Below are 22,424 nucleotides of genomic sequence, written 5' to 3' on the forward strand. Positions count from 1 at the left end.
AATGTGTTTAAGACAGCATGCTTTAGTTCTTCATTAGCAGAGACATGCATGCAGAGAACGAACGCCTAGACACTCGTGGACTACGGTTTTTTCTCACATAATCTGACACGTCGCTTCCGTTCAAGGCCTTGAGAGAGTTCTCGAAAGCCTTCAGGTGCTTCACACACTCAGTATGGCCATTTGTTGCTGCCAGCATGAGGGCGGTTACTCCATCTGTCCTCTGGATCCTTGCTTCAATGGGAATCAGGAGAAGGACACACTGCAGGTACCCTCTTTCAGCGGCTATCATCAACGCTGTTGTTCCATCGCTCTTTTGGGCCCCTCCTTCTATCAACGCAAGGGCCCGTACAGAGTCTGGCTTATTGTTAGCAGCAGCAAGCATTAGCGCAGTGTTTCCCTCATTGTCCCTTAACATTTTCTCCAAAGGAGCTAAGATAGATATACAGTCGATCGAGCCTTTCTTCGCAGCCGCCATAAGGGCGGTCATACCACTCTCCTCGGTCATCTTAGCCTCGTGGTCCAGCAAGAGCATCACAGAAGCGGGATTATCGTGAAATGCTGCCGTGTATAGCGCTGTTATTCCTGTTTTTGTCTGCATTCTGGCCTCTTTTGGTATTAGAAGCTCGATACAGTCAATATTATCCTTAGAAGCAGCGGCCATGAGAGCGGTCCCTCCCATTATGTTGCACAACCCAGCCTCCTCCTGTAGGAGAAGCTCAACGCATTGCTTGTGTCCCTTCTGCGAAGCAATAATGAGCGCAGAAACCCCGTTATTATCTTGCAGGCATGCTTCCTTCTCCATTAATATTTCAACACACTTGACATGATTGTTTGATGCGGCATTGTACAGGGCAAACCTGCCTAAATTAGAGCGAATTCCTGCTTCCAATCTTTCTAGTATTGAAACGCACTCTGTATGGCCGTTTAGAGCGGCCAACATAAGCGCAGTTTGCCCCTTGCCGGCTTGCATCTCTGCCTCCCAAAGAGAGAGGACACGCGTGCTCTTAACGTGGCCGTTCTGGGCAGCGATCATGAGCGCCGTTGCACCCTCAGTGTTGGTCATCCGTGCCTCCTTCTGCACCAGCAATTCAACGGCTTCTATGCTGTCAGCGGAGGCTGCATAGAAGAGAGCAGTTCTTCCTTGCTCGTCTTGGGAGGTCGCCTCTGCCAGGAGGAGCTTTACACAGTCTGTGCTGCCATTCTTGGCTGCAAACATCAGAGAGGTTGCACCGCCCGCGCCATGAATTCCCAGCTCTCTAAGCAGCAGCTCTGTGCATTTAACGTGATTGTGGTGCGCAGCGAGCATCAGTGCAGTCATGCCATGCTTTACTGAAGTGTTTCCATTCCGGTACACCAACCGAGTTGGTCCAGTGTAGACCTTTCCAAGGTCACAGGAGTGGGCATGCATATCATCAATATCTCCCTGCTCAGCTGCACGCATCAATGAGGTATGCTTGTCTGTGGCAATCCCATTTCTTGGGCTGCACTTTATGCTAGTAGCGTCTCTGGCAGTGCACTTCAATATGTGCTGACAGATATCAGTCAAGAGACCATCCTTTCCATTGACTATAGCGTCATCCAAGATCTTGCTATCGTGATCCTTGACAAAAGTTTTGAATAGATCAGTGTCAGTGAGCGTGCTGGCAGATGACACGGATGTGCTCGACAAGTGCAACTTAATGGCTTCTTCGTAGTTGAATATGGCTTGAGAGACCTCTGGAATTAGCACAATCTCTGAGGCGGTCATCCTCTGTGCTGGATCAATCTCTAGGCAAGCGTACATGAGTTTGTTAAGCGTTGGTGAGTACCCATAATCTGTGAGATCGATTGATGAAAACGCCGGCCGTTCCTGCCTCAGAACCTCAAAGCTTGGCTTCTTACGCAGACATATCTCATAAATCAGGCACCCTAATGCCCAGACATCCATCTTTGTAGTTAGATTGCCGTCACCAGACCTCACTTCCGGAGCAATGTAGACGTCCGTGTCCTCTGCGCTTACCATCGAATTAAATGCGTCAATTGCAACTGCCGATTGACTACTATTCAAAACAATCATTCTGGTCAACCCAGAAAGCTTTATACGTGCATGTATTGATCTATCCGTGAGAAGTATGGATCTGGGGGAAAGATGGGCGTAGATGATGGGGCCTGCATCACACGGCTGTGCACCTGGTACGCCTGCCCCACCCTCCTCTATAGGCCCAGGTCTGAACGGAAGATGCAGATAAGCTAGAGCGCTGGCAACCTGACCTACTACGCTCCAAACGAACGTTTCACTCAAGATCCTATTTAGTCCACGCACATCGTGTAGTAGAGTTGCGAGAGTGCCCCCTTCGCATAGTTCCATATCGATTGTTAAACAACGACCTGCAAGATCGTGTTTGGCTGAGAAATGGCGCACCAAATTTGGATGGTCGAGTGTTAGTGCGACCTGATAGATATATAGTAAATGCAAAGCAGGTGCAGAAGGGAAGTCCTCGATAGAAATATGCTTGACTGCCAAAGGTACGTCCGTGCCCCTTTTTTGGGCATAAAACACCTGCCCAGTGCCATTAGAGCTAAGTGGAGAGACGTCGACGTACAATTCGCTCGATAATAGACCCATGTGACCCCGCAGAGACGTTGCAGCCTTAGGACGCTTTTTTAAATGGACGATTATGTCGACGATCCCTCGGACGATGCACTCTTCGATGATCAGGACGCCAATGCCGGCGGTCTAGGTCGAGAGAAGATCGGATTGCATACCAATGAGGATCTTGCGGGATCTCGGGGGGTCTTCAAGCAGGTAAAGGTTAGCTCCACATCCCAAGATCGCACCAAAAGTGCAAAGCATATACCTGTACAGCCCATTCCAGAGAGTAATCAGGAGGTAGTGGAAACGATTAGAACACTCAGTGAAGAAAATGCCCTATTATTGAACAAGGTGAAGGAGCTCACTAAAAATGCCCCTACCGCAGAAAGAGGAAACATTAAGAAAGTGATTGTTGACCTCAACACACAAATTCGTCAACTCACATCTGTTAATGAGCGGTATAAGAGCAAAATTTCAGAACTTGAACAAGTCAACAAGGTTTTAACCACAGAGACTAACCAGTTAAGCAGCAAGCTAGAAGTCCTTGCAAAGCGCCAGCAAGAGCAGCCGTCTAAAAGCACCTCTGCACGCGGGTCACAACTGTCATCGAAGGCTTCCCACGATAAAGAGCCAGATGACTCTGTCCTTCTCAAATTGGGCCAACTGAATATTCAGATTAATGCTCTTACAAAGGAGAATACGATGTTAAAGACCGTGCTCCAAAGGGAGACAGGCGAGGATTGGACGACTCTAAAGACCAAGTCACTGTCTACGACCTATAGGGGGCGATCTGAAGAGATTTCTCTGCTCAAGGGTAAGTTAGTGTCGGCACAAGACCACATACAACAACTGGAGGCAGAATTAGCAAATGCGCGGGGGCTCATTGAGGTGCCGGACAACCCTGAAACTGCATACCTCGGTGAAGAGTCTCGTGCAGCCAATTACATCGCTACCATACGTGAACAGTATCACACCCAGATCGACAACTTAACTGCTGATGTGCAGAGGCAGGCAGATCGCCTGGCAGAGAAAGATGCACGGATCAAAGACTTGGTGGAGAAGGACAAAAAGAACTCTGTGCGAATTGCAAGCTTAAACAATGAGCTGAACGTCGTTAAGACAGGCGCAAAGAGCATGCTTGCAAAGGCAAAGCATGATGATCTCACAATAGAGCTGTTGAGAAAGTACATTGATTCCGGGGCCAATCAGTCCAAGACGAGAGACATGCCCGTATATGACCAACTCATGCTTGCAGAGAATGCTGTAAAGGCGTCCGAAGCCAAGCTGGAGGCGGTGATGCAGACGACGAAATCCTCGTCTGACCAGGCAGTCTATGTCGCAGCAGCTGCACGGCTAGAGGCTCATGAGCTGCGTGCCGTTGTGGAACGGCTTCAGTACACAGTGGATGTCCTTGCGCGCCAGGTTCGAGAGCTGGAAGCTTCCAGAGGGCAAATAAGCAATTTGATGTCTGCACTAGTGTCTTCCTCTACCTCGTTGGAGCCTTATGTAGACCAGCTATCTCCGCAAGCATACGAGGTTCAAATTGCCTCCAAGGACTTTGAGCTCCAGAGTCTTCGCAGAGTTGTAGAGCAGCTCAATCAAGCCTTCGCAGACATTGGCGGACAAAGCCTGACGAGCACGGGCGACAAGGCTGCGACCATGACCACAGGATATATGTCCCAGGGAGACACTAAAGAGATTGATTCTTTACTCAGTACAGTCAACGGCACGACTGGTGTGACTGGTACGGCTGCCGCAGTTAGCACGCTCGCTGTTACCGCTGCAAACCAGGCTGTGGCCAAGCACCTAATAGAGCAGAAGCCAAAGAAGCTCAAGCGCACAAAGGAGGTAGGAGAAGAAATGTATAGACCCTTATCTACGGAATCAGGCACTTCAGACGATGGACTCTGCAAGCAGCCGGTAGAGACACAGGAATAATAAAGACATCTGGCTTTGGAAAGGATAGATAATTGCTTAAACATTCTTAAAAATTTGATGGTGGTCTCCGTGGCTGACGACTTAGTTACTAAACTCCACGTGCAAAATCCAGACGGTGTGACGCCATCGGTTCTACTAGCATTTTTAAGCAGTATCAAGGAGAAGCCGGAGGTGCTCACGGAGGCCACGGTGGAGTCTGTCCTTCTGATGTGCAGCAGTCACTACACTGGGGTTCTGTTGGGGTTCAATAACATCAAGCGTGCTGTGTACGTCTTTTCCAATTATACAAAGGACCAGTACTACGCCCTTTACTTGTATTGTGACAAAAGATACCGAGGAATTTTGAGTTCCAGCGAGTTAATTTCGGCCCTCAGGCGCATTAACATCGGCCTGACTGAGCGCGCATGTGCGTCTATGCTTGAGGACTACACCCAGGAGATTGCAGCGAACAAGGGCATCACGTACCGCACTTTCATGCAAGTCCTGGTAAAGTGCATAATCTTCAGACGACAATTCCTGGATGCTCTTGAGGGAGACAAGAACCTTACCTATATACGAATCAAGCGGTGACACGGTTTGGCACCGAGAGAGCAACGGATAGATTTGCCAAAACACTCTGTAATTTTCAATTTTAAAAATCTTTGCAATATTTATTTTATTCGTAAAAGAAATCATAGATGAATGCGCAACAAATGCTTGCTAGTATGTGACAATCGATTCGATCTATGACGCCGCCGTGTCCGGGTATTAAATTGCTGAAGTTTTTAATTTTTGCACAGCGCTTGGCAAGCGAGGCCAGCATGCCCCCAACTGGCCCCACGATGCTTATCCACAGAGCAAGGAGCATGCAGCAGATGTACATCCGGCTCAGCTGACTGTTGTCCAGTAGAGACACACCGTGGGTAGCGGCCTTCGTCGCTGCTGCGGCCATTGTGGCAGCCTGCATGGCTGCGTCAGCATCCAGCCTAGACCTAAATACCTCGCCACCAAACTTTTCGATCAAGGGGATTGCACAGAAATGCGAAAATACTAGGGTGGCAACCCCGGCACCAATGTACCCCTCCCAAGTCTTCGACGGCGAGACGCGTACTAAGGAATGGCGCCCCAGCAGCTTTCCTAGTATGTATGCGAAGGTGTCGTTCGCAACCACTAGTACAGAGGGAAGATAAAAATACATCCCATCCTTCTGGACGGTCATGATGATACGTATCTCCAGACAAGTCAGAAACAGCCCTCCCATAACCCATCCACAAAAGTTCAGGACGGGCAAGAACGGGTCCCTCACGTGAAGAAGTAGAACAAGGAGGAAGAAGGTGCTGATGACAAAGCTGTATAGTTTGTTAAAAAGATAGGGCAGACCATTCTGCACTGCTCGCAAGGCCATGAATAATGCATTAGCAAGGCTGGGTGATAGCCTGGCTGCATAGAAGACTACGTAGGAGCCTACCCTCTCCACAAACTTGCCCAAAAACTCTGGCAAGTCCATGTTTGCCGTGAGCACGGCAAGGTAGAGAGACCAGGCCGTGAGGATCATGAAGCATGCCGAGCGAGGACAGTGGACACGCAGCGAGGCACTCGCCGTGTGCAGTATCTCATAATATGTGCAGAAGGAAAGCAGCAATAGAGTGTAAGGGAGATAGAACGGATACCAGAGCATAGAGCCGAAAAATACAATCATGCACACTCCAGACACTGTTCTCACAATTAAGCGAAAGATACTATCACGGCGCCCTCCAGGCGCGGCAGCTGGTGGCTTGGCAACCGCACGTCTGTGTTTAGCCCCCATTTTTAATTTATGGACATTTGGACAGAATTCTTAAAATGTACTGAATAAAATGCACTGAGGGCGTTTTTATGACCCACTTTGCCCTGTTCGAAGATGAAAGTATTAGCGAAAATGTAGCGGGAAGCACATCTATAACGCATGCAGTTTCCATAGGAGATTCAACTCCCGCCTCAGAGTCCCCAGAAGAGCCTACTAAACCTCCTCCTTTGTGCGATGCTTCGGAGGCACTTAGAGGCACCAGTACAGAGGTCACTTTTAGTTCCTTGGGCGTGTCTCCTATGCTTGCACAACTCCTAAACCAGTACACCATCACAGTGCCCACAGACATTCAACAAAAGTCGCTTCCATACACGATGCAGGGGCGGGACTTTTGTGGAATAGCCCGCACAGGATCGGGGAAAACACTCTGCTTTGCGCTTCCGATTCTTCAGGAGCTTTCTCAGGATCCTTATGGAATATTTGCACTCGTTCTTACCCCAACTCGTGAGCTTGCCCTTCAGATAGAGCAGCAAATGAACGCTTATGGAAACCCTCTGGGTATACAGGCTCAGAGCTTGATCGGAGGGAAGGACTCGGTCGAGCAGTCGGCAATCTTAGATTCCAGGCCGCACATCCTCATCGCTACGCCAGGGAGGCTAGCGTACATGCTAGAGTCCGCTGCTGCCCAAAGGAACTTCCGCCGAATGAAGTACTTAGTTCTAGATGAGGCGGACAGGCTTCTTTGTGGCGACCCAGAATTCAACAAGCAGCTTACAATGATCCTCCAGGCGCTGCCTCCCATCAGCAAGCGCACAACCTTTCTCTTCACGGCAACGCTAAGTAACAACCTAAAGCATTTCCTCACCAACGACTCAAACACTATACCATCCGGCGACAACCGAGAGCAGCGTATGAAGCGATTTACTTACATTAATGTGGAAGGAAAGGACATGGCGCTAGTGCAGCAGCTTATCCAAAAGTATCTATTGATTCCTCAGCCCAGTCACAAGGTCACCTGGCTCGCATGGCTCCTATCTATGATTTCAGGAATCCAGATTAATAAGAGGTCAGACAACGCCATAGCTAGCACAGAATACAAACTCGATGACCTGGCAGATCTTTCCTTCAACCGTTCCTCTTCACTTGGCTCGAAGCTAACTGAAGAGAGAGTGAAAGAGCTGATTGTCCTGGGAGGTGTCCGCTCAATAATAATTTTCACCGACACCTGCACATCCTGCTCAGAACTGGAGCTCACACTAGCAGAGCTGAAGTTCCCTGTATGCGCGCTGCATGGGCTCATGACCCTTGACCAAAGAATATACAACATGAAACTGTTTAAAACGTACCAGGCACGGATCCTAGTGGCTACAGACTTGGCCAGCCGTGGCTTGGACATAGACACGGTCGATTTGATAATCAACTACAATGTGCCCAGTACTCCCGACGATTATATCCATCGTGTTGGACGCACGTGCCGGGCAGGACGAGATGGCTGCGCTATCACGTTCGTGGAGGCACCAGAGAGGGACAGACTGTATGCCATAGAGGAGCAAACACAGAAGCAGTTGACTAATTTGCGATATGTAATCGACAGGACAAACAGCGACAGGGTTATCCGAGTGTCAGAAGAGGTCATTTTAACTGCATATTACATCACTGTCTCTTCTGCTAATATTACTGCAAAATTGAAGCGCGAAGAGCAGGGGGTTACTGAGCAAAATGAAAAACGGAACAAATGGCGGCTTGAAAAACGGCGCGGCGTGAAATTGTGATACGCTTGTAAATTCTCTGTTCACAGAAATTGTCCTCCAAGACCATTGCATAGACTGATTGTCCCGTGTGGAGCTTTTTCCTCTCCCCCTCCTTCTCTCTGCGTGCTTTTTCTCTGTTTGTGCGTGTGCACGCGTGTACATATGTCCAACAGCAGAGAGTTACTGTTTACTTCAATCAAAGTTCACTGATTGACATCTTTGTGACATTACCAACGCTCCTGTAACGCACAAACCGCAAAGAAGAAATCATAAGAAGAACACAACTACAGCAAGAAACCTTTACCCTCACACTCTAACCAATCATTGAGTGTAAGAGCAAAGGCAAGCCGAATTCGCGCGCCGCTGCAAGAAGGGAATGCTAGACCCTCACCTACTGTGCCTCATATTCGTTCATGCTAGCTGCCTCCACGTTGGCACTGACACTGCCCTGTGGAATGGCAGGAAGAGCCCCGCTGGCCTGGTCAGACTCAAGAACTTTGTTAATCACATCATTGATTTCGGCCTCGACGCGCGCATCCATGTCATTGCTCTGAAGGGCGTTTTCAAACTGAGAGTTGAAGATGGAGTTGACTATGCCCATTCGCTCCAGCTCTCTGGACATGTTCACTATACCCTCTCTAAACCCATTAGTGCTGAATAGTTCGTTGATCCTCCCGACGACAGCGCCCGAGTCTTTGATAAGGGCGTGAATCTGCTGCTGAGTCGCCTGAAGCCTCACTTCTCTCTCAAGACTTGTGACCTGGACGATGAAGAGATTTATCTGATCCTTCACCTTCTTGGCGTCAAGACAGGACTTCGCAAGAGCTCTCATGCCTTCGGAACAGTCGTAATTCAGCTTGGCCATCTCTCTCATCTCACGTTGAAGCCTGCTGACATGAGAGTCAATTTCCCTAATTTCCTTGTTGAAAGCGCTAACAGAATCCCTCTGCAGTTGCTTCATGGCATCTAAGAGTTGCTGGACGGTGGCCTTCGGTGAGAGTTCCGCTCCCATTTTTTTCGATTATACTAAATTAACTTTTTTGGTAAGGGATGCTCAATTACTTAATTGTCGACACTGGAAAGATCTATGGAAATAAAGCACGTTGTGCCAAGGGCAGAAACAAATAGCACAACACCAAGGATGAAACTTACCCAGGAAAGGGCGCGAAGCCGCTTGAGCCTGCTCGTATTTCTAAAGATCTTCTCTTGAGCAAGCTGAACAGGGCCCACATAATAGTTGTTATAGTATCGCTTGAGCGTCTCTCCACCCTCTCCCAGCTCGGCCTCAAGGGACTGGCGCATGCTTCTTTGCTTTCGACTTCGCACAGGCTCCACCAGTGCTGCTGTGTCGTCATTATATTTGAGGAGCTTGTGCGGCTTTTCATGCTGCTCTATCGCTAGACGGAGACGGAGGGCTCGGCTAAATTGCTGATTGTAATGACTTTTAGGGTTCAGAAATGAAAGCGTGAAGATTGCGGGGAAGATGAATACCAACGGAACACCTGCGAGCATCCCAGTCAGGTCCAGGACGATCCCCACGTCGTTGACAAAGCACCCTATCAGTGCGGTGAAGACGACGACGGTCAAAGAGATGAGGATGGACCACTTACGGCGCACATATTCTGTCTGAAATATCGCGTCTTCGACGGCCCGGCGGAGAGCAAAGCACACGACTGGAAAGGAGAACACAAGGACGAATATTATGCCTATGTCGGCAATCTCACTCCAGATGTGCGCAGATGGGTACTCCGCCAGATTCAGGAGGATGTCTGGAAGACACTGGTCAGTGAACATAAAGTAGCCTGCCAGTCCGACCGTTACATTCAACAGTGCAACAACGACTGCAACGATGACTATAATGTGCTTCATTTTCGTCAGGCTCTTGTTCCGTACTTCCTTGTAAATATTTAGACTGTTGTAGTGTCCACAAAACGTGATTGACAGGGACGCCACTGCCAGGATCAGATTCAGTGAGGTGCTGACGGGGACAGGGCTTCCTTTCTTAATCGGACGAACAATATTTTTATTTATTATCGACGAACTATTACTAAGGATTGCAAAGGACAAAATCATAACCATGAAGTATATGAGACATACTATGCTTAGCAGAGAGGTAAGCCATAAAGAGTTTAAGTTCCTCAACAGTGAAAGGGGAAGGATCGCTACAAGGGAAACTGCAATGAGTGATAGCTGCCCGGCCCACTCCAGTTCGGGGTTTGCAGAGAAGAAGAACATGCTTTCACGAATGAGCACAGTGAAGGCCATGAGAAGCCCGAGGGTCAGAGCAATGATGAGGATGTTGACCAAATTTCCGACGTGCCTGTTGTAGAGCTTCTGAGCGATTGCACCGTAGTTGAAGACCTGCAGGGCATCTGAAATGAAGCTCAAAAGATAGAAGGAGATGGAGCCAATGACGATCACAAAGATCATCGAGAACAAACCTATCACCCAGCCGGAGCGCATGACGGTATACGGAAGGGCCAAGAGTCCGGCGCCGCTGATCGTGTTTATTAGGTTAATGCTACTAGATAAGATGCTTGCTGTGCCCTCAAAGGGCACCACAAACTGATCCGAGATGTCGCTCATGAAGGACACTTCGGAGTCAGACGAGGGCTCAAATTGACTAAATGATAAATCCGGACCAATATAACTGGTGTACATCCCCCGCTTTTCACCTGGGTGATGTGTGCGGATGGATCCCGCACGTGGGCGCACACGCTCGTTTGTGTTCGAAGGCTCCATGCAGCGCCTATGTTTTTAATTTTTTCGCCGTAGCACAAGCCAAAATGCCTGAGTGCACGCATTCCCCATATGGTGCAGAGCTCAGAGCTGTACTTGCTACATATATCTGGGTGCTCACATATCTTGTAAGAAGAGCTCTGGATACGCACGGGTCAGATTTCCAATCTTCTCCTTCATAGATGCAACGTCTTGCATGGCATTGTCTATATCGTTGAGAAGCCTTTGCCTGTCCTGCTCGGCCGCCTCGTCTTCTATGTACGCTGCATTTTGCTGCAGGACGCTTACTGATGCCTTTGTCGCTGTCGCACGAGACATTGCCTCTGTGCACTGCGTCTCGGCAGTAGTAATCGCGTGCTTTTCCTTCTGGATTGAGCGCCGCAGGTTATTCTCTGTCACAGAAGATTGGCGCCGGATTTGGTTGATTGCCTGTTCTAAGCGCTGCTTCTCAGCAGCCAAGGACTCACGCTCTACCGATAGCTTCTTTAGCTGAATAAGCTGAACCTCCGCATCTGTGCACAGCTTGATTCCTCCTTTCACCGCAGCCTTAGAGAGCTCTGGAAGAAACTTCTTGGCAGCTAAACCATATATTGAAGCCCCTTTCCCTTCCACTGCTAGCTGAGTCCCAGCCTTGTCAAGACCTGGAAGAGAAGACTTATTACTATCACTGTCACCCATCTTTTCTGGGTGACGGGCAGACTCGACTCTATTTCTTTTGGCCGCGAGCCCATCAATCTGAGCGCGCAGCTCAGTTGTCTCTGATGTCTTATCTGCTATTATCGCCTGCAAGTTGTGCACTCTACTCCCAAGAGTCAGCTCTATCTCCTTTCCGCGGGCAGAGGCTATCCATATATCCTTATTGTATTTGGAAAGCTCGTCTCCTATTGAGCTTAAAAGGTCTGACAACTTCGTCCTGAGATGGGAAATGTACAGATTACTGAAGTTCCGTTCTAAATGCAAGCGTATACGCACATTTCCCCACTCCTCCGTTAGGTCCTTGAGCATGGCGTCATACTTGGCAATGATATCGTAGTCATATTCTCCGAGGTTGTCATCGCCGATCGCACCCGTGGCACGCTCTGATGCAGGGTTTTGCTGAGCAAAATCCTTGGATATATAGCCCAGTGTAGTCATGTACGACTTTCTCGTGTTCAGCACTGCCCTATGTATCGTATCCTGCTTACGGCTTAGTAATAGATATCTGTGGCGCTTTGCTAGGAGTATACTATCGTAGAGGAGAAGAATCCGGCGGCTCATCTCTGCATGAAGAGCGTTCCTGAGGCAAGTTTCCTTGATGTGCAACGATTTGACATTGTTGTAGCATTCCAGTGTCATGGTTGTGAGCTCCTCAGTATAGGCAGTGGCTACAGGGTTCAGCGATGCCAAAGCTCTTCGTGTGATCTCCTCCCGTAGGGCATGCTTTCGGGAGTGGAAAGCCTCTATGTTTCGATAGTTTTGCTTATAAAGCTTCAGCCCAAGAGCTCCTGTGCGCTTACCAATAATATCTGTGAAGTAACTTTCAATTGCAGCCATTGACCCTGCAACATCGACCGCCAGGTCGTTGAACTTCTCGGTGACATTCTCTACTCTGAAGAGGAGCAGCTCCAGGGAAAATCGCTCCTTTTCAAGTGAGCTAGTGCTCTCAGATAGAGGAGGCGTTGCAGAAGCTTTTGGCAATAGAGACGTGCTCACATAAGAGGGCATGTCAAGTGTATAGCTTAGTGCGTTTGCATGGGCTGCAGTATACACACTGGATAGTGTATAAAGAAAAGACATCGGGTTCCTTATCTGAACCCCCAGCAGTTCGCGTTTGAGCTTAGATGCCAACCTAGACACCGTGAAATTGATGAAGCCAGACATTATCCGGATAATATACATGTTCATGAGCGAATAGTCATCGAAGCTCAAATATGCTTGATCGAGGCTATCAACTGCCTTAGCTTTTAACTGCTTTATAGCGGCATCTCCTCCCTCAATGATACCGGTCTCTAGTATGTCCACAAGTGCCTTTGTTGCTTTAATCTTTGCTGATAGAGCAGCACTGTTAGAAAGTCCCGCGTCCCTGAAGCCCGAGGTGCTTATAATATCGCTTGGCATGGTGTCGACGAGTCCTGAGGCCAGTCCCATGGATACTATTATAGATGGAGGGATTTGCTTGAGAGATGATATCCCAAAGGATGCCTTAGCATTTGAGCGCTCACGACTAAGAACATTTGCCATCTGGCTTAGTCGCACCCCCTCGCCTATGGAAGACAGGAAGTTAATGTAAGCAGATCCTAAAGAGGAGGCACCGCTGCCAAAGTCTATTGTCGCATCTGTAAGGGCGTTGTACTTGTTAAGTCCTGCAAGATTGTTCTCAAGGTATCCAATTCTTCTCCAGAGCTGTCTCATGGCTATACATTTTATGTTTTCGCAAAGAACTTCTGTCTGGACGCTTCGCAGGATGAAAAGACACTCCTGGAAGGATTGCACATCGGCCTTAACCGCTACCTTGTCTGTTGTTCGCTCGGACATATATACAAAAAGTGGTAAAGCTAAGAATGTTTGCATATCCCGCTTCTTTAGAGCGACAAGTGTTGGACCTTTGCTTCTATCAAAGACGCTCCTCTTTTTGTTAAGCTCATCCTCTTGCTGGCGTGTTTCCTGTAGCTTTTTGATGAACGGTATACGCATCATTTGTAAGGCACGTTGCACCCCAAAGATCCCAACGGGAGAGAGAAGTGCAGAGTGCTTATGGTTATCATTAAACCCGTGCAGCCGCAAGTAGAGCCTCTCGAGCCTGTCCTGCTCAATTATCCGGCTTGCTAATATGCTCTCTATCTTTTTTCCGGCCCACGATGACTTATCGCAAGACGGTGAGTTACTCTTGCCTTCTGCCATGTTTGTGCCCGCATCAGTCTCTACCTCCGCACCATACCCGGGTTGCTCACGCTCCTTGTTGGACGAGCGAGTCAGTTCGGTTATGCAAAGAGCATCCAACTCTAGTGATGTTAGTCCAGCTAGCAGAGAGGCACTTTGATCTGTTATCATGGCAGGAAGATACAAAGACCCAGGGAATATCTCCGAGTCTGTCTGAGGGGAGCTAGGACTGGGGACAGCGCTCTCTCCAAAGTCCAAGTCAGTGCTCAGATTTGCCGTGCAAGCAACAGAGGCTCTAGTGTCGAGCACGCTGTGCTTACGTTGTTTGAGTAACGTGAAGTCATAGCACAACCCAAACGGGAAATAGGCCCCAATAGAACCATTAATACCAAACCCATTGGCAAGAGCGCGGATGTGTAGAGGACTAGAGTAGGGGGCATTATATGTGTTGATGTAAGAGAAGCTTGTAAAAGCTCGTATCGTAGATGGAATATAGGGACGTATTGTTAAAGGAGAAGCTTGTTGGGAGCCACAAGATAAGGACCCCGAAATATAGTGGAAAACGACAGGATCCAGTAGTAAGGGAAGCCGATTTGTCAGGCCAGAACTTGAAATGCCGATCTTGTAAAGCTGAATGCGAGCCACAGCATTTGTTAATGCAAATCGAGAGTGGAAATTAGAGATGCCGTCCATAACAGGGATATTCATGCATGCCATGAGAGACATGGTAGGTCCTGCAGCATAGGAGGAGGTAGGATGGGACGAAAATACTGATCCAATCTGATAGTCAGCGGTCCTTTTGATATTTGCTTGCAAAGGGTATGTGAAATTCAACTTCTTTTCACCATCGTTATCTGGAATATTCTGGTCGCTAGGTTTCGAGCCATTTGTTTCTGTGTGCTTTTCTGGATCAAGAGTTACCACAACGTTACTGTTCCGAGTGCAATATGAGGCAATTGAAGTATGTGGATGCTCTATCGCCGAGCGCACCATCTTGTTATGGTAATAGAATGGGGTCTTAAGGGATACGTCGTATGGTTCTAAACATTGATGCTTCAGTTTTAACTCCGAACTGCTTCTAGAGACAGTATCTATGGAATTGCCTGGAAAAGGCGTATATGGGCTTGCGCCTGCGTTCTCTTTCATGCTTCTTTGAAGAGCAGTTGTGGCCAGCTTCGTATAGAGGGCAGTCGGGTGTACTTCTAAATTAAAGCCATGCATGCCGAGCTGATAGTTGTACCTCACTGCCAGGATCTGGGCTGTCCGTAAAAATGAACGTGCAGCTAGCCCCAGTCCTTTATGGACATAACTATTTGTTGCATGGGCCACTGTGGACAGGAGAAGCAGGTCAACACGGTCTTTCATCTCAATCAGCTTCTTGACAAAGATGTCCAGCTTGCAGTACTCGAGATTCCGCTTGGCCGTGTCATACAATACATAGATGTCATCCTGCGTGTTTTCTAAGGTACCCTCAAGCTCCATCTCCATCACTCGCGTCTTTGACTGCACTGTAATAGCCTCCCTATCCACCAGCACTGTCTCCTGGCGCTTCTCTCCCGTATTTATTGCTTCCTCTGGAAGAATATATGACGAGTTCTCCTTTATGTCACGGATCACCTTGGAGTCTTTAGGCCTAGCATACCCTTTCACAGAGATAACGCTCAGGTATTCATGGACCACACTTGTCAATGCGCAATTCATGCTCTGAAGCTCCTTGTCTTCCAGATAAATGCATGAAGGAGTGAGAAGTGCGAAGAGATCAGTAGCGCTGAGGGCTTTTGCTTGGTCACCCTGGTTAACGTGATCACCGGAGCGCACGAGAGGGCCATCAGACGGGAGATGCACGTTGAGACTGTGGCCTTTGTTTAGGTGCACGGTTACGTGTTGCAATTCAGGCATGAACTTTAGTTCATCGTTAATTATGCCGGCAGCAAACCATATGTCGCTGGAGTTAAGCAAGGTCTTAATAACCGCATACTGTACCACAGAATCCAGGCACGTTAGATACACGAGTATGATTTCCAAAATGGATATCTGATTGCTTTCTAATTGAAACGTAATAGGGTGTGGTATCGTGAAAGGATTGCTCAGGAAGCCTTCTGCAGTGAGTATCATTTCGGTAGAGTTCATGTTTGGCGCTTGCTCCAGTACTCCTCGATACAAGGGAGGAGAGTCCAGCAAAATGGTGAGCTTGTCCTGGTTAATCTCTTGTAGCACGCTTCGAAGCGCAGAGAGCTGCCCCTTGATCTGCGCCGTTATGGCAGTCCGTTTTGTCTCGGTAAGAAGGGCTTGGCAGCACGTGTAAAAGAGGGCCTGACGGTATGCAAAGAGAGCAGCTGGATTGGGATCATCACTATGAAATTGCTTGGTACGATAGCGGAACTCTGCACTGGCCAACAATGCAATCTTGCTTAGTGTTTCTTCTGAGGACACATAGTAGATATTAGACAAATCTAGTGGAACAGTACGGTCTGATGAAACAAAAAAGCTGACTTGGTCCTTGGTTGCATTAACAAGAGGAATGGAATTAGCGAAAAACAAGCCTACCTTCATGCACTTGTACTTGTGCATAAACGCCGACTGTGTCTCGACAGGATCCATTGCAATCAAGCTATTGACAAGGTGTCTCCTACGTGCAAAGGCATCGTAATATCCATGAACAGCCTTACTCATCACTGCAAAGACAGCTGAAAACTGATTATTCCTAATTACAGCTGACCTGTACGAATTGAGGCATACCTCCGTGTGCGCTGTTCTCCCGAAGATCCCAGTTACCCCCTGAAGGAAATCGGATATGAGGGGAGAGTCGCAAACACCCTTTATGTTGCCGGAGTTCAGCACTTCTTGAAGCGTCTCTCCCAGGATCGTCGTCATCTTGGTAGATATTCCATAGCCAAGGTCAAAGTCTTCTGAGAGAAGGCACGTCAACAAATGTATTGGGCTCTCTGTGTTAACGGTGAGAAGGTAGTGCATTGCTTCAACGTCAATTGTTGCTAGAAATGGAAGATTGTTAAGGAGCGCATCATAGGATACATACTCCTTATAGTTGTACGCTTCTGCTGCAATCTCCTCTGACATCTTGGACTGCATGTTAGTATTTTTTAGCACACTGAAGTCAGTGTAAGAGCGATTGGCCAGTACATTCTTAGACGCTCGTGCAGTTGTGGCGGAAAAGCTGCTCGCAAGAACCAGCCGTGGAAATAGGGGTATGCAATTTCTAGAAATGACTTCGCCGGTGAACACCTCCACCTGACTTAGCTCGACGTTTCTAAGAACATGCGAAAAAACAGTTGCTGTGGCCAGAAGATGCCTACTCCACAACAGGTTAAGGAGTAGAACAAGCAGGAAGAATGGCATAGGGAGAACGTCGGGGTATCCTTCCCAGATGCGAAGATCGGTGTCCTTCAGTAGATTTGAAACTTGTATTCGTGCTCCCTGGTCCAGATAAATAAAGATATCCTTCAGCGTCACAGACCGTGCAAAGTGCTCGGCCAGCGGGCCAAATTCAACGCTATCTAGTTCAATAAAGTCCGCTTCTATCGGGTCGATATCGTTTAAGTTCTTGCTTGGGCCATCTGGGTCATTGAATGCAGAGAAGTTAGCTGTTGAAAAGGTTGAAATACCCCCATAAGTTGTTGAAAACATAGCTGACCCCGGGCTCGCTGTCCCATCTCGCACAGAAAGACTAAGATCGTCTTTTGTCGTTACTCGTAGCGTAGAAGTGCCCACTGCACTGCCCACTGCACTTTGGTCTAGTACGCTCTTGGTTGCTACCTCAGAGGTGTTATTTTGAACTGACTTGGTTAAATTGTGTGCACTCCCAGTTGCGGATGGAGCCCTAGACCGTAACTTTTTGCGAAGCGCACTGCCCGCGCGATCAGGTCGTCGCTTAGCAGCCTTTTGCTGCTGCTCTAAAATTTGCTGTGCGCGCTCCGCCTTTTCCTTGATGGTAAGGGTGCCCTTTCCTATGTATCCGCCTCCCGCCGGAACCATAAGCCCAATGAGACTGCATACAAGCCTCTCGGCCACAATGTTCTTGTCTGACGAGACTGTGTTACAAATGGACTTGTCGCTATCTGCCTTCTTCTGCACCATTGCGGTTTCAAGAAGATGAATCAGAGGCCTAGAACAACCAAGTAACCCAGAATTTGTGAAGATCTGCGTGTTTTTGGGCAAAGTACTTCCATTAGCTCGCCACAACTTGATCAAGCGAACTGACTCCCTTGCAAACACCCGTGCGACAGAGAGTCTACAAGTAAGCGATAGCTTCGCCGTGTAAATTGGAAAGCTGTGGACTTTGTTCATGGGCGCACCATCTGAGGTAGAGAGAACGGTCTGAACAGTGGTGAAGAGTTTTGGGTTAGATTCTGAGATGAACGCTCCAAAGAGCTCTGCAGACGCTTGATTCAAGGCAAGAGGAATTCTGTACAGTTCTGAGAGAGTGGGAATGTATGCACCTACAACATGGCATCTTGCAGGAGTACAGGGTGACTGTATGCTGAAGAATGACTCGGGATCTTTCTCTAAGCTCTGGGGTACGTGTCCAAATGGAAAGACTGTGAACCCAGCATGCCTACTGGCCCACTTATCTTCATTCCTAGTTGACTTAGAGGTGTCCAAATCTTTTTGTGAGATAAAGGCATGATCTACATGAGAGCTGACCTTCGTATAGTGGTGCTTCATCTCATGATCAATGGCAGAAGTTAGAATACCCACAAGATGGTGCATTGTTTTTATCTCAACTTCTAAAGGATATGCAGGGTGTGGAAGCATTCTGACAGTTAGGGCCGCCGCAGAAATGACTGGAAGCTCGCTCACGCTGTGGTTTGCCAAGAGGCCCGAATCCAGGTCGTCTACGTTCAGCTCATCGTTAAAGCAGGGCATGGATGGGTACGAAAGAAAGCACTTTGGCCTGTTTTTGGCTAAGTTGTAGATAACTTGTTGGATCTCCCTTGCCTTTCCTACATCATATGTATGCAGAAGTGACTCGTAAATGCACGATATAGCCTTTCTCTTAGCGCAAAGGTACTGAAGTTCGCGGGTTAGTACGTCGTACAGGATGCCCAGCCGATCTACAACCGTTTCCAGGGAGACGGAGTCTACTAGAGCTTTGTCTGCCTTCCCCAGATTTTCATACATGTACTTGTTACCCAGCTTGGCTAGATTTGGAGAACTCTCTGGGTCCTTATTTTCATCTAAAAGGTACCGGTAGAAGCTGCTTCTCTTGAAGCAAAGCCGCAAGGCAGCTGTCTTCATGCGAGCAAAGACTCTGGAGATGTAGATGCTTATCGCAATGTGGTCATCACGCAGGATGGCAGCAACATCTGCTATTGCAGATTGGAATACTAGCTTCTTACGACTAAGGGAGTACACGCCGTCCTCAGCAATCAGAAAGAGGTGATTGAGTGCACTATCGCTAAGCTTTTGCGGGATATCAGCTGTATTCAGAGGTAGAGCGTCGTGTGCTGATGTCTGTAACGAGGCAGATGCAGATTCGCCTATAGCCATACTATCTTGAAGAGTCTGTGTCCTCTTGAGATAGAGGAGGCTGTACCAAAGTTTGTCCAGTGGTGAAATATAGCTTGGTAGACTGTCAGTATTGATCAAATCGTTATATGTGTACTCGCACTGCCCTGCTATACGACAGGCTGCATCGCTCGTACCGGGGATGTTAGTGGGCGACCGGCAAATTACTTTTTCTCCAGCCGAACCACCTGAATTTCTTTGAGCCCCCAGCAGAGGGTCCTTAGCAAAGTTTGTGCTCGAATACTCAATGGGCTGTACATTCAAAATTACGTCTAGCTCTGTTTTTGCAGCACCATCTGGGGTCTCTTTCTCTGCTAATTCAGCCTGCGATCTGCAATGTGATTGTGATACTCCTGGCTCCACATCCTCGTATTCAACGGGGGTCTTTCGCAGTTCTCGAAGAGGAGATCTTAGAGGAGACCTAGTCGTTTGTACTCCTAATGCTGTGGATGGGCGTGGTGGCAACACCCGTTTCGAGGACATGGCAGGACGCTGTGGAGACCTAGATGGACTGCATGAGTCTTCGTGAGCATCCTTTGAATAAGTAATGTCGCTAACTCGTGAAAAGTCGCCTCCAAGAAAGTCAACTAATACGCGTGTATTAGCCAATATGGCATGGATCTTTGTCATTTCTAACACCATGTCTGTCCACATCTTAGAGAGGGCAATGAACCGTATATAAGTCAGTGCTGTGTAGAGTATTTTGTACAAATACGAGTTTTCGCCATGCTCACAATCACTAGTAAGACAGTCCCATGCATCTATTCCTTTCTGTGCTTCGTCGCTGAGCAGACGAGCGCCTATGCTGGTCTTTTCATTGGCGGAGCAGGTGGTGATAAGCCCAAGGACTATTGCACACAGCTTATCCAAAGACACTGAAACACTGGCTCCAGCAGTTGTGCAATATTTATGCGCAATCCAGCCATTTGAACCGGACGAGTATGAACGTGCAGCATCCTTCCAAGCGTACATCACATTGCGATACTCTAGCCGATCCTTGTCATTCAGTAGAGTGCCTGGCAGACTATTGAGCTGTTCAACTTCAATCGGTGCACGAGGCTTTGAGGCATTTGGGTTGAGCAAGAACTTTTGAACCGAGTGAACAGAGGGACTGACGCGAAGAATGTCATCGTACACAAGCTCGGAGGACTGGAGACTCAGTATATTTAGTGAATCGTACAAGGACTGCTCTTGCTTAGACAGCCCGTCCGGATTGAGTCCAGACTTAGTGTTTATTCCATAAATGGATTGATTAAGACCATCGCCGCTGATGGAACTACTGGAGTCGCCTGTGTAGACTGCATATGGCGTAAGGTTATCATACCCTGGGTCGGTATAGTATCGTCCCAGAGAGTCTCCCAGCGGTGGTTGATAAAGTTGGTCAAAGCTCCTATCGTCGTTGAGTAAGATGTAAATATCATTATGTCGAGACTCCACAGATTGCCCCTGACCTGTTTTTGCGGAATCTAAGGCATCAGGTTCAAGTTCGTGGTCTACAGACTCGGGATTACCTCCAGCTGCACCTTCTGATCGAATCCCTTTGGAGAAGAAGTGAGGAAGCACGTTAGTTAGGTTACTAAATAATTCCTTAGAGAGATATAATAACTTTCCTGACAAAAGCTCTTTATCTGAGCTTCTGCCCTGCATGGACGTTGCAGAATCAATACTAGTTAGAATTTTTTGTATCAGTGCATCTGTATTGATCACAGTGCTCCGAGGAGCAGCTTTGTCAGTGGTAGAAACAGTCCCCTTGGATAGAGTGCTGGTGAAAAAGATGGACCAGTCTATTTCCTCTGTAATCCCCACCTCTTTGAGGTTGCCCAGAACCATCAGCGAGCTTACACACTCTTCAACAGTAAGTGGGAGGGTCGGGGGTGCTAGTTGCGTGAGATAAGGCAGAGTAGGCAGAGAGACCATTCCAGGACGGATAGATGAGGATAGCGATTCGCAACTAGGTTTAAAGGTCAGTGCATTAATAATTGGAAGAGACATGTTGTGTGCTTTGAAGAGCTGCCTTGCTGATACGTATCTTATGAAGCTGCTGTCCACGCTAGCTGTGTCCTTCATGGTCCCTGCTCTTGTTGAGGAAGGGATAGTGGAAGGTTTGCTAAAGATATTCTCTGTACCATTGGCTGAAACGAAGTTCTGGTGACTCATAGCGTGGGTGCTCGCGTCGTCCACGAAGGACAAGGATACGTCGTTAAATGTTCTGGCCTCTATCATTGCATCCAGTATTGTTAGCTCCTGGTGAACCAGCGAAGTATAGTCCAGTTGGGGAAGCATCTCGTCCAAAAAGCTGAGTGTCCAGACATGACGCCGAACAGAGGCCTTAACGTCTTCAGTGGTTATCCAGTGATCCACCCCCGCAAAGACCGCACTAATAGCGGTATTGAGACCCATGTTACCCACAGAGGCACCATCAACGGCTGCTCGCTTCGTGCACGAAGCCAGATCGAAGGATACTGCGTTGGAGTCCAATCCCAAGACACGAAGCTCTGTCTTTAAGCGAGTAATAATGGTATCTTTGCTCTCGAAGTTAACCTCTGATTCTAGGAAGCAAGAAAAGACCTTTGTGAGAAGATGATCTGGAAGAACAATGTGCGAATGGACAGCTAGAGAGACAAGCCTGGTCAATAAGTCAAGTGCGGCTTGCTTGTGTCGAGTAATCTCTGCCTGCAGGAGTGAGAGTCGACATAGATTCCGGGGGCTTGCAAACTGATTGGCTACGATGAGCTTGAACAGCAAGCTACGTTCTACATGCTTGAGTTGGGTATACGCAGCAAGATTATCTTGAATTAAAAAAGAGATGAAACTGGGTGAATCGTAGGCGCATGGCTGCCCGGCAGAAAGAGTTTGAGAGACCAGAATGTCTGCATATGAAGGGGTAGCAGGAGGCTTATTCCCCAACGTGTCATACGCCCGAGCAAAGTAATTTGTCAAGAGTGCGTGGGAGTCCTCACCGTCCAGAAGATCACCGTTGGTGTACGGCAAGGATACACCGTAAAGCGCCCTGGCGAGAGTTTTGTCTACGTCACTCATATGCAGCAACGAGTCATGGGAGAATTCTGCAGAAGTTGCAGCAGCATTGGTGAGATTGTTATGCGGCCTGCGTGAAATGTTGGCCAGAACACGTTCATCAGCAAGTTCATGTATGCGATATATGGAAGAGGTCAGAGACGAGTAAACAGTTTGTGAGTCACTCTTCACAGACCTAAGAATCTCACTTATTAGCTCTGTGTCCATAGATTGCGAAACCTGCAGAGAACAGACTAGC

General features: G+C 48.1%; 8 protein-coding genes across 8 annotated transcripts; 3 read left to right on the plus strand and 5 right to left on the minus strand.

Annotated features, from left to right (window-relative positions):
• Positions 1-22: 22 nt before the first annotated feature.
• On the minus strand, positions 23-2,605 carry GL50803_003449 (Kinase, NEK; the record flags this gene model as incomplete). Its single annotated transcript, XM_001706861.1, has 1 exon — positions 23-2,605. The coding sequence occupies one exon, from the start codon at positions 2,603-2,605 to the stop codon at positions 23-25; it is 2,583 nt and encodes an 860-aa protein (XP_001706913.1).
• Positions 2,606-2,647: 42 nt separating this feature from the next.
• On the plus strand, positions 2,648-4,510 carry GL50803_0095895 (ZipA; the record flags this gene model as incomplete). Its single annotated transcript, XM_001706860.1, has 1 exon — positions 2,648-4,510. The coding sequence occupies one exon, from the start codon at positions 2,648-2,650 to the stop codon at positions 4,508-4,510; it is 1,863 nt and encodes a 620-aa protein (XP_001706912.1).
• Positions 4,511-4,567: 57 nt separating this feature from the next.
• Positions 4,568-5,080, plus strand: GL50803_0013354 (uncharacterized protein; the record flags this gene model as incomplete). The annotated part of the gene is made up of 1 exon (XM_001706859.1): positions 4,568-5,080. The coding sequence occupies one exon, from the start codon at positions 4,568-4,570 to the stop codon at positions 5,078-5,080; it is 513 nt and encodes a 170-aa protein (XP_001706911.1).
• Positions 5,081-5,165: 85 nt separating this feature from the next.
• On the minus strand, positions 5,166-6,296 carry GL50803_0016906 (Phosphatidate cytidylyltransferase; the record flags this gene model as incomplete). The annotated part of the gene is made up of 1 exon (XM_001706857.1): positions 5,166-6,296. The coding sequence occupies one exon, from the start codon at positions 6,294-6,296 to the stop codon at positions 5,166-5,168; it is 1,131 nt and encodes a 376-aa protein (XP_001706909.1).
• Positions 6,297-6,364: 68 nt separating this feature from the next.
• GL50803_0095898 (ATP-dependent RNA helicase) lies at positions 6,365-8,047 on the plus strand (the record flags this gene model as incomplete). Its single annotated transcript, XM_001706855.1, has 1 exon — positions 6,365-8,047. One exon carries the CDS (start codon positions 6,365-6,367, stop codon positions 8,045-8,047), a length of 1,683 nt encoding a protein of 560 aa, XP_001706907.1.
• Positions 8,048-8,417: 370 nt separating this feature from the next.
• GL50803_007323 (Vacuolar protein sorting 24) lies at positions 8,418-9,038 on the minus strand (the record flags this gene model as incomplete). Its single annotated transcript, XM_001706854.1, has 1 exon — positions 8,418-9,038. One exon carries the CDS (start codon positions 9,036-9,038, stop codon positions 8,418-8,420), a length of 621 nt encoding a protein of 206 aa, XP_001706906.1.
• A 50-nt stretch (positions 9,039-9,088) lies between these two features.
• On the minus strand, positions 9,089-10,768 carry GL50803_0095904 (putative Amino acid transporter system N2; the record flags this gene model as incomplete). Its single annotated transcript, XM_001706852.2, has 1 exon — positions 9,089-10,768. One exon carries the CDS (start codon positions 10,766-10,768, stop codon positions 9,089-9,091), a length of 1,680 nt encoding a protein of 559 aa, XP_001706904.2.
• A 114-nt stretch (positions 10,769-10,882) lies between these two features.
• Positions 10,883-22,393, minus strand: GL50803_0095908 (uncharacterized protein; the record flags this gene model as incomplete). Its single annotated transcript, XM_001706850.1, has 1 exon — positions 10,883-22,393. One exon carries the CDS (start codon positions 22,391-22,393, stop codon positions 10,883-10,885), a length of 11,511 nt encoding a protein of 3,836 aa, XP_001706902.1.
• Positions 22,394-22,424: the final 31 nt, after the last annotated feature.

This window comes from Giardia intestinalis, chromosome 3 (genome assembly GCF_000002435.2).
Source record: "Giardia intestinalis strain WB C6 chromosome 3, whole genome shotgun sequence".
In the NCBI taxonomy this organism is placed as follows: Eukaryota; Fornicata; order Diplomonadida; family Hexamitidae; genus Giardia; species Giardia duodenalis.